The sequence below is a fragment of the Fragaria vesca genome, linkage group LG3, assembly GCF_000184155.1.
Source record: "Fragaria vesca subsp. vesca linkage group LG3, FraVesHawaii_1.0, whole genome shotgun sequence".
NCBI lineage: Eukaryota > Viridiplantae > Streptophyta > Magnoliopsida > Rosales > Rosaceae > Fragaria > Fragaria vesca.
In genome coordinates, this window is record NC_020493.1 from 13,292,188 (window position 1) to 13,306,427 (window position 14,240).

At 36.6% G+C, this 14,240-nt stretch overlaps 2 protein-coding genes across 2 annotated transcripts in view; both read left to right on the forward strand.

Annotated features, from left to right (window-relative positions):
• The first annotated feature begins 290 nt into the window (after positions 1 to 290).
• LOC101310013 (F-box protein At3g07870-like) lies at positions 291 to 887 on the forward strand. The gene has a single exon (XM_004295731.1). It carries the CDS (start codon positions 291 to 293, stop codon positions 885 to 887), a length of 597 nt encoding a protein of 198 aa, XP_004295779.1.
• A 9,042-nt stretch (positions 888 to 9,929) lies between these two features.
• The window catches only part of LOC101310304 ((-)-alpha-pinene synthase-like), a 31,683-nt gene continuing 27,372 nt past the window's right edge, over positions 9,930 to 14,240 (forward strand). The window contains exon 1 of the mRNA XM_004295732.1: positions 9,930 to 10,121. Within this exon, the coding sequence (XP_004295780.1) occupies positions 9,930 to 10,121 (192 nt within the window). The remainder of the gene's footprint in view (positions 10,122 to 14,240) is intronic.

Consider the following 14,240-nt stretch of genomic DNA (forward strand, 5'->3'; position numbering starts at 1 on the left):
CCACCCACCATATAATCATACTAACATTCTCCATCTTCCAGATCACATAATCATGGAAATTTTCTGCAAGCTCCCAACCAAAGCACTTGTCCGCTGCAGGTTTGTGTGCAAGCCCTGGCTCTATTTCTTCAAAGATCCTCGGTTCACAAAAGAGCTATTTGCACGAACACCCTCAGCATCATCCTGCGTTTTAGTATGACGGCAGGCGGACAAAAAACCCTAATTATAAGGGTTACTTCCTGGTTGATTTTGACAACTCTTGGAGTAGGAGCCTGAATGATGATGTGATGATGAATCTTCCTGAAGATCTAAAGGTCAAGTACTGCCTAGAAGTCGTGGGTTCCTGCAACGGACTCCTCTGCCTAAATGATCTAGGGCGCCGTTTTTACATATCCAATCCCATTACTGGTGAGTCACTGCTTCTTCCTGAGCCTGTTAAAAATGAGAAAATTGTTATTCCATATGTCTCAGGTTTTGGATTTAGTCCCATCAATGATGTCTATACAGTGTTGCTTATCTATACAATCCAAGGATCTGATGTAGGGGAGGTGATGGTTTTGAGTCTTGGCTCTTCTGGTTTATGGAGAAGCGTTGGAAGTTCTGTATACCCTAAGCGGGAAAGCCAACCATATATGACTCATCTGAATGGACGTCTTCATTGGTCTGTTAAGAGTAATGGTTCACTTTTGATATGTTCCTTTGATCTTGAAACCGAGAAGTTGCAAGAGTCACCACCATTTTCTATGGAACAAGCTAATTCTAAGTTCGTGACCCTTGGAGTTTTGGGAGGTTGTCTCTGCTTAATGGGTTGGAATGGTGACAATGTTTCTTGTAGTACTTGGGTGATGAAAGATTATGGTGGAGGGGTCTTGGACGAAAGAGTATGAAATTGATGGTGTGGGCATTTTGTATAGTACACGAGTTTTGAAGTATACAAAGGAGGAGGGAATTCTGCTACTACATGGATATAAATTCTGGGCTTTTGCTCCTGGACAGAAGGGCCTTCAGAGGGTTAAGGCGGACGGGATGCCATCAGTGATTCGGGGGGCTTGTTTCTTTATTCCAAACTTCGTTCCACTTAATAATATCATCACTGGGTAGAGCTTGAAGGTACGATGATTCTCAAACCTAGCTTGCTAATCAATCTATTGTTATGATGTTTACTGCTCGATCTTGACACATTTTGATCTCTGAAAGCAAACATCTAATTGATGAAGAAGTAAGAACCAACATAAATATTAGAGGGTTAGTATTTTACTTGTTTAATAAATTATGTATATGTATATTGAAGAGATAAATAGATATACTGTAGTGAATCAAATTTATGCATAATTTACGTACAAAATATCTTGCAAAACTTTCAAGGATACATTAATCAAACTTCGTTCCGCTTATTATAATAGGATAGAGCTTAAATGATTGTCGAACCTTGTTTATCATCTATCGTTACATATGTGTGTGATGAATAATGGTCTTGACCGTATGCATCTTTGAAATGAAAATGACTACTTGGTGAAGAATTAGCTAGTACTGGAACTAGCTAGACGTGGTGACAAATACAAGAGGATTCATATTTTACTTTGTTACCATAAACGATGAATAATAGTCTTCACACATTTGCATCTTTGTAACTAAGATGACTACTTGGTGAAGAATTAATCAATACTAGAGCTAGCTAGACGTGGTGTGACATAAATACTAGAGGATTCATATTTTACTTTTTTACCATGTATATGTTTATGTCTAATCCATAAATGATAAATTCATAACAAGTAATTGTAGCTCACCAGATATTGCATAACAATATATGGGTGTCGATTATAATTGATACATGAAGAAATTAAATGCATTCAAACCACTGTAAGTTCTTTCCTATATATCTATCCCAAAGCAAAGACTGTAGTTTTACTGCTTCCCACAGGTAATAACAGGGTACATAGCTGCACTTATGTGTAAAATGTAAAACAATCGAGATACTCTTATTAGCGCAGAAAACTAGAACGTAAAGAAAATTATCATATATTATTAACTACTTAGTCGAGAATAAAATGGTTGATAAAAGAGGGTACATGTCGTACATATTTCGAGTTTTATTAAATTTTGTTTAAATGTGACTTATCTTGAATATTGTTCGTATGTACTCTAGGGCAGATAAGAATTTCATCTTGCTCTTTACACTATTATTAGGTGTCTGGTTAATGATTGTGGTATGTTTAATACCATAGTAAAATCATACAACCGAGCAATTATTCTTTGGTCTTGGACTACCATATGACACCGTCAAGTTATGGTCATAGCCAATCATATAACTCAAATTTAATAAGGATCATGTAAGGGGTGAGAAATAAAAGTTAAATGAAATTAATAGACCAATCAAAATTAAGTTTAAAACACATATGTCAATAACATCAAATGGAAACACCATGTGTCTTATGTTCTAGGACCAGCTAATATGTTTCTCATACAACCAGTCTGAACCAGAATTCCTAGCCCACAGTTCCAACATTTAACCCTGGTATGTTTAACCCACCCTTTGCCCTAGCATCTACTATAAAAGGGACATAATATAATCAGTTTGCTGCTCATTTCCAGCTTATCTGGTTCCAAGCTTTTGTGAGGTTAGTTTATTCTTATGCTGATGAGGAGGAGAGTATGAATATATGGATTCTGTTTATTCTTTTGTAGGAGATCCTGTTTAGTAAGTTTGCCTCTATTATGAATTTATGGATCCGGGGCCTGTTTAGTTTACCTCTGCTTGTTTACAATTGAAAAATTGATTTGGCTAGCTACATAGATCTTTTTTGCTTATTGCAGGTGTCTAAACAAAATGGAGGGTTTCGGTAAACCGCCACTGCCGCCACCACCACCAACACCCTCCTCCTCACGGTGTCACAATGCAAACCAGGAGAATGGAAACACAACAGATGACGCATCCGCTGAAATACCGAAAACTCAGGAGGTCTCTCGCGCTGCTGAAGTACCAGTCGACCCTGATCATGAGAAGAAACTCAAAAGGTACGATTACGGTACGCTATATGAATATTTTTTTCTTCTTTTTTTCCTTGTTAAGAAAACATTACTGTTGGAACGTCATGTTATTTTCACTTATAATTTGTCCTCCAACGTGTATACGTGTTCCTTTCGTTATTGCTTTCGTTTAAAATCAAAATACTAATTAGGTATAAAACTAAAATTTAAATCGGAATATTTCCTCGTATGACATGTGGTTAAAAAAATTTGCACATGCTCAAATATTTGTCCACTTAAAAACATAACATGCTGTATTTTTCAGGACCTGCATATAAAGAAGATGCATATTAATTTTGGTGCAAAGTATACATGCACCTTCAAGACATGCATATTGTGCTCAAGTTTTTTTATTTTTCATTTTTTTTTTTTTACTACAATCTTGAGATGGGATGTAATGCTGTACGTGTACAGGATTCTGGCTACCAGAGAATACTCAAAGAGGTATCATAACAAACAACTTCAGCGCATTGATAATCTGGAAACAGCAGTCAAAGTCCGACAGGTACTGTCAGTTATTATCGTTATCAATTTACAATGGGTTAATTTTTGTATTAAAATGAGTTTAATACATATAATTCAAAACTAATATTTGTGCTTGATGATCATATATATGCAGACAGAAATAGCTGTAACATCTCCAAGAGTTCGATACACAAGACGTACGAACATGTTGCTTCGAGCAGAAAATGATCAAATCCAGCAAAAGATTGCAACTGTTACCGGAAAGCTTATGGTGAAAGAAGGTATTATTCTCTTCGATCTAAAAGTAAAGGCATCGTTTCATGTTTATTGAAAATAATAATAGTAATAATAATAATTTTGCATTTGGGATTGGCTAACAAAGATAAAGTTTCAACTTGGATAAGAAACAAGTCTCTTCTGTGAGCTACTCTATATTTGTGCTAACATCGCTAGTTTAATGCCTTACAGCTGAATACAAAGAGTTGCGAAAGGAACGAGATTTACTCAAGCAGCGGTTTCAGATGCAACAAGCCCAGGCGGCTCTCACTCCTGTAGTCGACCCTGGTTATATGGCTTTCAACCCTCCAGCCCAGCTTGCTTGTCAGGTTTTTGGTAAAAACTTTGGACCAAGTTATCAACCCTACAACCCTCCGGCAGGATTGGATTCGGCAACTGTTGGTTTTGGTCAGTTTCAAGCACCTGTTGCGCCTGCTCAGTTTAGTATTGAACAGCCTGCTGGGTTAGATGGCCAGCCGAGAAGTGATCCTGCGGGGCTTAACCGCCAGTCGGATGAACCAGTCAGATTCTCTGAGTTCACTAATGAACTTTCATTAGTCGTTAGGCCTCACATCATGCCCAACAAGGATGCCGAACAAGTTGGAGATGGAGATCCCATGAACTTGGATAATCCTGATGATTCAAAGAAGGCAGCTGGATCTTCCTCCTTCCAGTTTATGTGAGCCTCCGACCAGTTCTTGTGTTTGATGCTTAATTTGGAACTCGCTGTTGTTGTTTTATATAACTAAATTCTGCTTGCTATCCTACTTTAGGGTTTCATCACTTTAGTTCCTCCCTTTTAGTTTCAACAAAGGTCCTTAGACGTTCAATTCTAACCCAGTAGGTCAAATTCATCAATACTCAATCAAGTTTTGATGTTAGACAGAACAAGAGTTCTCTATTGGGTAATTGAGAGTCTAAGAAACTTTGTGGTGGGATTAGAAGCTAAAAGACTGAAATGATGAACTCTAAAAATATAGGGGATCAAGCAGAATTTAGTTATTTCCTTGTTTCATCGAATAACCGGTTTATATACTGGAGTGGATTTTAATTTCCGATCCTTAAAGCATGTTCTTGCTAATAATTAAACTCTATATTGAGGTTTGATTTCTCGGGCACGGTCTAAAGCTCTCTTGACATGTGTTTGTTGCCTTTGAATTGGATTTCAATCCAAACCCTACCTGTCAATTATGTCTAATGCTTTCAAACCTAGACGAAAGCTCATCTCTACAACAAGGTGGATGATGTACTGTGCACTACTGCACTGTAGAAGAGACAGTAGTACGGAGCTGGGTGTGCGGAACAATATTTCTGTATAGAGTCCTTGAGACTATTTTAAATTCTATTTCTCGAGTTTCATATTCCAGAACTTTAGAAGCTATAGTCTTATACTTAATTAGCACAGTTGAATTCGACAATTCGTATTTCTTGAAGTTTGTTTCCCCTTGTGAACTACTAAATGAGGAAAATTGGGTTTTGGACTAGTTATAGATATAGTTTAAATTATTGATTTTTTTTTCAAACGGTCAAGGAGGGGCAATAACGTATTGATGGTAATATTTGGTAATTTTACAAATCTTCTATGTATGAAAATGTAGCCAGGCAAGACCTTTACAATCCACTGTCCAAATTACCTGTACACATTAATTGATAAGGAGGGGCTACTTCTAATACAAAACCCTTCCCTTTATAAGCACATCATTGCCCTCTTCCCTATTGCATTGTTGTCTGGCATCTTCTTCTTCTGGCATCTTCTTCTTTACAGAGAAATTTGTAAAATGGAGTCAGACAAGAACTTTGGTGAAATTAGCCAGCTGGAGAGAGTAGCAACCTTGGCAAGCAGTCCCTTTTCGATGATGGATCCATCAACCCTTCCTCTATCCCCTAATTTATCCCAAGTGTGGAAACAACCTTACTTGATGAACCATTTTGAAAATGGGGAAAGCATTATAGGAGCCGAGACTCATTTCCAGCCCTTCGATACCCACCACACCGCCACCGCTACCCTTATCCCTACTCCTACCACTACCACCACCACCACCACCACCCCCCCTGAAGTTGAAGCCATACAGGATAAGGGCAAGAAGTTCCAGGAAGAATCTGACAGTGATGCTAACCATGGTAATGGTAGTAAAACTGTTACTGTCAAGACTGAGAAGGAAGAGACAGTCTACGACACTCTGATCGGCGGTCCTCTTCAAATTAGAGTGGGTCGTAATATAGCTCCTGAGTCACTGGATCCGAAAAAGCTCAAGAGGTAATAATATACTCACCAGATTAATTATATTTACAAGATATTATATTAGATATGTTGCTAGATATGTGAGATGTCATATTATTATTATTTTGTAGGATCTATTCAAACCGAGTTTCCGCGCAAAAATCTAGATTGAAGAAGCTTCAATATATTGCTGAAATGGAAAAGAAGGCTAAGGCTCTGGAGGTAATCAACCAATTGAGATATTAACCTTAAACATTGACATTAATTTGAACTCCAAAATGTAATGAATCTGTCAAATTAGTACTTTCATTACGTACATCAAAAATTAATATTTGAAGATTTTTATGTGTATATAGGCTCAAGTAGCTGTGCTAAGTCCTCAAGTCGAGTTCTTTAAAAACCAGAGTTATTTTCTACAAATGGAGCGAGTTGCCTTGAACGAATCGATAGCTGCTCGCGCAGCTGAAAGGTTGAATAAAGCTGGTATTTAGCCCTACCCTTTAATCGGAGTGATTCATAATTTTTGAACACGTAATTCATTGGAAAAGAAGCTAAAACTGAAGGTACGTGGTTTGTAATTTGATTCACAGCTCAGATTGAAGCAAACAAAAAGGAGGTGCAGAGATTGAGGTTACTGCACTTGCAGAAAATTGAACAGCAGCAAATGCAATTGCAAGCAAGCATGTATATGAATATGGATGGTGTAGAATCAATGGACCAGAAGTTGGTGAACAATCCAGCAGGTTTCACTCAATCTGAGCTGGGAAATAATATGCTATATAGTTCAGACTCAAAAAAAGGTAAAAACCTAAACACAAATTCCAAAAACGTATTCACCATTTTATTTAATTATTCCTCGCATGCATTGCCACTTCAGATAATACGTACTCGTCTGCTATATAGAGTAACAGAGGTTAATTACATATCTCAGTATATGTATACCAAAACACTGATATTTCATAACCATCTTTATTTAGCTCGATGCTGTTTATGGTTAATTTGTTAGAAATCTGTTCCATACTTGGGGAAAGAAAATCCATGCCAGGTTCCAGTACTCTGCCAGAAATCTGGCAAGCTTTTTTATTAAGGAATTAACACCTGAAACATTTTGCATACGAGTGGATTGACATAATTTCAAATTAAGGAAACGAATGTTGAGGTCTAATCCATTTGTATATAAATTCAGAAACTAGATAGGAAAAAAATCTTACACAACAATAGCCAATTAATAGAAACAAATTAATTAATTACTGTTGTTAATTCTACGTCTTCCTTTAAAATATGTTACCTTAAGTTAATGCTTCTTTGAAACTTTTAACTCTGCCGAAAATTACTATGTGGAAATTTTAAATGAGATAGAGCAGAGACAAATTGATTGTAAAAGTTAAACTTAAGAGTTAAGACAGGATGTAAGAAACAATGAAACAACTATTTTGCATAAACATCATCATTGCGCGGGGGTAATTAATTGCCAGTCAAATCTTCTGTTGAATCAAGACAAAACAAGCAAATGAGTGAAACAATTTTAGCGACGTACTGTTATTTTTCATCTCTCATCATCTGGCTATTTAGCTGTAGCTGTATAACATGCAGATGCATGTAAAACAGACTGACAGAGTGGATGAAATTGTAGGTAATTATTACAGACTTTACAGTACATAATAAATATTTACTCCAGAAGGAAGATAAGTTGTATTAGATATTCATGGAACCTCTGCATGCCTATTCATATGCTGTTTCATCTTTTCCGATTAACACAACGCAGTCTTACTATTTTCGATGAAGATTGCTACCAGATCAATCGAGCAGTGACATTTCTCTCTTCTCCTCTTTTATATAGGGCAAAGTTTTGAAAAGGCACCACAGGAGAATTTGCAGAACCAGATCAATGATGCAGAAAAGCCCGATGTGAAACCGAGTTTGGGAGTGGCTGCTGTGGGTGGAAATAAGGAACTGAAGTCGTAGTAAAACTACATGATCAGAGGAACCAGAACCATAACCGGTTCAATAATTTATTAATGAAAATTAATTTCTATGTCGAACCTTTTCATGAATTGATCTTTAACCTATATATTGAGTTATAGACATATGCCCATAGATCATATTCATATGGTTGGTGCCGAATTTCGGCATCAATTGGTCGGCATCAATTGGTCAACGAGAATCTGTTAAAATCTAATGTGTAAAATTGTGTGGTTGTTCTCTTATAGCATACCTATTATCGTTCACTTTCGTGGTGTTGGCCATCTACATGCAGCTGGGCCGGTTCTAAGGAATTTAACGCCCGGTGCAAAGAAAAAAAGTTGTGCCCCTTGTATCAAAATTTTTATTTAAAAATACTGATTTTTTTCTACTTTCAAACCCGTTAATTATCTAAAAAATTCTACCAAATCCTTAATCAAGATACAACTCGGGTTTTGGCTGCTATACATATGTGTATACATACATTAAACAGTGGAACATCCGATCATTTAGTAATTTAAAATTCAAGACGATCGTACGGTTCACGACTTAATGTATGTTATATACATATGTACAGTAGAAAAGTTCATACAACTCAGCATTTTAATGATAAAAACCAAATATAATCCTAACCAAATTTGTATTAACAACTTAATCTGGACTTTGCAATACAATCATGACCACAATTTTGTGAACCAAAAATTAGTACCCAACTCACCATGTGATCTACTAATCGATTAACACATTTTCTCAAATTGATCTCTACACCCAAGAGATGAACACGGCAGCAAATCTGGTCTTTCCCTTGCGTCTCATTCATCATCTTTCGAACGCCATTTCTGCCAAGCCCAGATAGTTGCTCTCTACCATGTAGACCCATCAACGGCTGGAGTTGCCGAAAAACACAAAAGACCGTCGGGATTCCTTGACATCGATCTCCTCCTGGGTCTAATGCATGTGCGAAACTGCGAATTGAGGGTATATGGAGGTTAATGACGAAGAGAGGATTCGACAAAGACCGGTCAGGTTGCCTAGCGACGCCAAACGGCAGAGATTGGTGAAGGAAGGCTTTGGAGCTAAGAGAGAGCTCGGTCAGCGATCAAGGAAGGGGTCTAATCGACACCTTTAGTTATATATCCAAAATTGAGATAGGAATTTAGAAGCCTCAATTAACTGATGACAACGGTGATCAGAGTGTTGTGAAATCCTCTCGTGTCCTTTTTGGTTCCGGCCTAGTGCGGGCGCACTGGCTGCACTGCGCAAGGGCTGGCCCTGTCTACATGTAACTGAAGGTATGCCCTGGTGGTCTAGTGTTGTGTCTTACTTGGTAGTTCATGTCACCTAGACAGGGCCGGTCCTGAGGGATTTAAGGCCCGGTGCGAACAAAAATTTTGTGCTCTTTTATCATTTTTAATTTAAAAATATAGATTAAAAAAATTAGAGTTATTATAAAGGAGATGCGAAATTGAGAGAATAGAAAAACTCTTAGGGGTGTGCTCAATTTATAGAGAGAGCATATCAAATTTCTTTAATAGTACGTGGAGAAGATCAATCGACCTTCTTATTTATTGCGCAACAGATCTTCGATGCTACAAGTATATGAATTAGCAGGAAGATTAAAGGAGAATAAGAGAATTTCAAAGGACCAAAAATGAAGATTGATCGTCAATGTTGTAAAACACTTGAACAACGAGTATCTGTCTTAGTATTACTCCCTCTGATTTTTTATATAGATCGTTTTAGGTTTTGAGTTTTGTTTCAATATATAAGTCGTTTTAGCTTATATTTCCTAATTTATCCCTGAGCCACAATAATGACATGGATAAAAGAATTTCATCATGGGAATTGGTATCAATTCTCATGCCATCTCCCGCTCAAATTGCTGATGCTTCCCTCCTTTTTTTCCCTCCACTACCACCGACCTTCTCTATTAAAGGAAATTATACATGTTGACCATTCAGTTCAAGATTTAGCTACAATGGACAAGAACCATATTCCTTCTTCACCAAAGTTTATCTTTGATGCAAGTGTTGATAATGTGAAGGAGAAAGAATCAGCGAAATCAGTTGCAGATATCCGAGCGTTGCTTGATTTGAACAAGTTACCTTTTGATGAAGGGCGACTCCATCCCGATCATGAGATGCATTGTTTAATCCGTATCATGTTGAAAGTGATGTATCCAGAATTTTTCTAAACTTGTGTAGCGAGCTTGTGTAGATGGTGAAGGAGTGGTATGCTCTTTTTTTATTGTCATGCTCTGTTTTTATGGTGAAGGAGATGTGGGTGGTATTGCTAAGTTACGAAAGTTTGGGATTTCTGGGAAGTCATCTCTCACTATTACCATCATTACTACTGCTTCTATCATGAATTGTTCCTTTTTTTTCTCAGTTGGTAGTCTTATCTGTATAGCTAGTAGCGATAGTTGTACCTGAGTTGGTATGACAACACTTTCTGCAAAATTAACTAAGATGGAAGTATAGACATCAAAAAAGTACTTGTAGTACTAAAATAACAATATAGAGGCAATAGTTCTACCTGAGTGAAATGATAACAAACCGACATAAGATGATGTACTGTAATTCATAATTTCTCTCTTATGCTACTCCAATGTATTCCTAACAGTTTGGACTAGATTATAGTCGCAACTAACTTGTGTAGGAAGAAGGCCTTCTCTCTCCAATGTATCTTTCTTCACATGCGGAATTTTGTATTTGTTCGAACCTTCAATTTTCATGATCTCTCGCATGCATAGTTGTAGAGTTACAAAAACACGATTCACTTTTTTCGCCGGGTATTCGTTAAAAGACTTCTCAACTGCACTGATAAGCTCTGGTACTGTGTTTGGACACTCCTTGTGTTGCAATGCTTGAATGGAATTGAAAAATCCAAGGTCTAGAATGTTTAAGTCAGGTGAGTTTGATGGTTGACATGTCAACCGAATGTCGAAACCATGTTGTGAAGCGGCAATTTGAAACTCTTCATCACTTGGATCGATGTGTGTCCTTGCGTTATCTTGTTGAATAAAGATAGTTCTATTCGAATCCTCTCTTGGCCAGTTTCTTCGAATTGCGGGTAAAACTTTTTCAATCAAATAGGCGCGTACAGAGTCTCTCTCTTGACTGAAGTCATTGCCTTTATCTCCATAGTCCCCGCCTCTCTATTTCTACTTCTTCTCTCAGCTGGTTTCTCTGTGACAAAAGGAAATATTCCTATTTTCCCCGAAAATACTTCATTTCCTTCGGCGTCAAATCTTGGACGAGCCATAGCCGCTAAGAACATCACCTTCCCGATAAAATTCTTATTTTGACATGTGCGCAATGGTTCTTCTTCAGTAGAGAGTAGATAATATTTCTCAGTTTTTTTGGTCATATAGAACCACTTTTTGTCGATGTGTATCACATTGTACATGTCGACAAACTTCGGGTCATGATGCATGCTTCTTGGGTCCAACATAGAGATGTAAAATCGCAAATGTGCTATTTTATGGTCCTTCTTTAGATATATATGGTTTAATAGCATTGGTGTGACGACGGATATGACCTTCTTTCACAAGTCTAACTAATGTTGTATAGCTCACATTCAAAGCTACGGCAAGTGATCTCAAGGTCGTCCTTCGGTGAAAAGGAACTTCATGAACTCGGTTTAAGTCAACTTGAACCCTCTTCTGACCACAATTCTTTGTTCACCTATGTGACACATCGACAACTCCTCCAACTGGAGTATTTTTTTATTGCTTCCAAATCCGTTGTACGGTTCGTAAATTTACCGAAAATAATCTAGCTACTTCTGTCATCGTTTTTCTTCTTAGTTTTCCGTTGACACTCTTCTCTAACAAAGCATTATATATCGTCAATCGTTGCTCATTTGATAAGAACTTTCTCCGTCTCACTTGACAAACAAGTCAAGAAAATGCAAGAAAATTCCAATTAGTTCAACGCAAGGACTAGTAGTTCCTATACTAGCTGCTGTACTACCAAGTCAAGAAAGTTTAAGACAATTCTAATTAAGAAAAATCCAACGCAATGACTAGTAGTACTGTACTAGGCTATTAGCTACTGTACTACTACACAGATAAGACCACTAATTGAGAAAAAAAGAAAGAAATCAAGTGATGATAGAAGCAGTAGTAATGATGGTAATGATGAGAGATGACTTCCCAAAAACCCAAATTCATCTACATGAAAAGAACAGAGCATAACAATAAAAACAGAGCATACACTCCTTCATCATCTACACAACCGAGTTTACCTGTATCTGGAGCTGGTACATGTTCATCTTCTTCACACAATTGATCAATATCTATCTCAAGTAAGGAAGTCTCCGACTCTTAATTCGGATCCATATTTAAATCAATTACTATAGCTCCAGTAGAAGAATATCTGATTATCATTGGAACGGGATCCTCCATATCCAAATTGGTTTCTTCAATGCTCAAAGGAGCATGATGTTGATAAAATGGAAATTCTCCCTCATCTCTCGTAGGTGGAAAATTTAGGTCAATGGATTGATTCATAATGCTTGAAGCCATGGATGTGTCTCTCTAGAATTTCTACTCTTTGATTTGTCTTCTTATATAGGCAAATGAAGTTATGTAATTTCAGTTTTGGCTCCATTCTAAAACTTGAAAGTTTTGATACATAAAAAATTTCAGTTTGAGTTGAAATTTTTCTCCCGGCAATTTTCATTAGATTTGGAGTAGGTTTTTGAATTTCAAGTTGGATTGCTGCAATAATTATAAACAATGTGAAAGAGTTTGGTGAAGTGAAGTAGTAATAAGGCAATGAAGCCTTAAATTGGGGTTAAATTGTCATTAGAATTGTTTTTTAATCTCTATGCAAACTCTTAAAACGACCTATATAAAAAATCAAAGGGAGTAATATTTTTTAATTATATATACACTCACTACGCCAGATAATGCATCACATGACGGCGAAAATGCGTCGTCTGTTAAAGGTCAAAACCGTTATTAATCCGATTGCTGTCTGATCAACATGTCACACAACGGCTAAAAAGAGCTTGTGTGAGTCACATGTCATCGACATATATCATCGACAGCTGTCGACACATGTCGAGCTGCTTCTCGACAGCTATCTACATATGTTGATGAATTATGCCGAGAATCACACAATGGTTTTTTGTAGAATATTGTTGTGTGATTCTCTGCAGATATTATTGACAGATGCCGACACATGCGGAGCTGCTTCTCGTCAGCTGTTGATGATATCTGCCTAGAATCACACAACAGCTTTTCCAATAAAAACCCTTGTGTGATCGTCAACTCACACAACTGTTTCCTTTCAAGAGTTGTTGTGTGAATATCAACAGATTTTATCGACATATGTCGAGATTATTCCGCGTTGCCGTCAACAATATCTGTCGACATTCACACAATAGTTTTTTTAGTTAAAATTGTAGTGTGATATGATGTTCGCACAACGCCTTTATTAATTTTTTTTGTTGTGTGATTGTTAAGAAGAACACATGTTTGTTCCTTATTACCATTGTGTGAATCAATAATCACACAACGCTACATTTCAAGAGAATTGGTTGTAGAATCATTTATTCAGACAATGTTGGATTGTCATTAACATGTTGTATGATTTGTTTTACCAATTTAGCAAATGAAAAATAGTTAATAGCATCCAAACCAAAATCTCATAAAAGTATTAAAAGCACAATATTAACCTTGATTGAAACACCAAAATAGATACATAATATATATAAGATCACTATGATCCACCAAGATATGATCATTTTATAAATATTGTATAACATGTATTACACATCATAAAAGACCATATATATAGCACACACACCCATCTTAATACATGTCTAAGATCCAAAAGAAGCCTAAAGAAAACCACAAGTCCAACATCCACAATGTACTACTAGTATTCTATTGAACATATCTACATAATTTAAAACTAGTTTCTCCTGCTGCCATATATGTAACTCGGTCCATATCATCCAAAAAAAATAACTTGCAAAAAAACCACAAGTCCAACATCCTCCGTAATCACTGTATTATTACTACTATTTTTAAAACACATATATATATAACTAAACTCCTATATAAACTTGCATGCTTTAAAAAACAGGAGATATCAAATAACAATAGGTATTCAGGGTATTACCTCCTATCTAAATTCTGAGGAAAGAAAAAAGTTACAAACTTTACTAAGATTCAAAATAGTAAGCAAATATTAATTGAACAATACCTTCAAAGTTACAAGCATGACTGCACAAACTTCATTGTATCTATATGCCATTTATGATTATATGGCTTCTT

Bases quoted from the DNA above. Each gene is read 5' to 3' on its own strand.
- LOC101310013 (XM_004295731.1), top strand. From the start codon at position 291: ATGAATCTTCCTGAAGATCTAAAGGTCAAGTACTGCCTAGAAGTCGTG.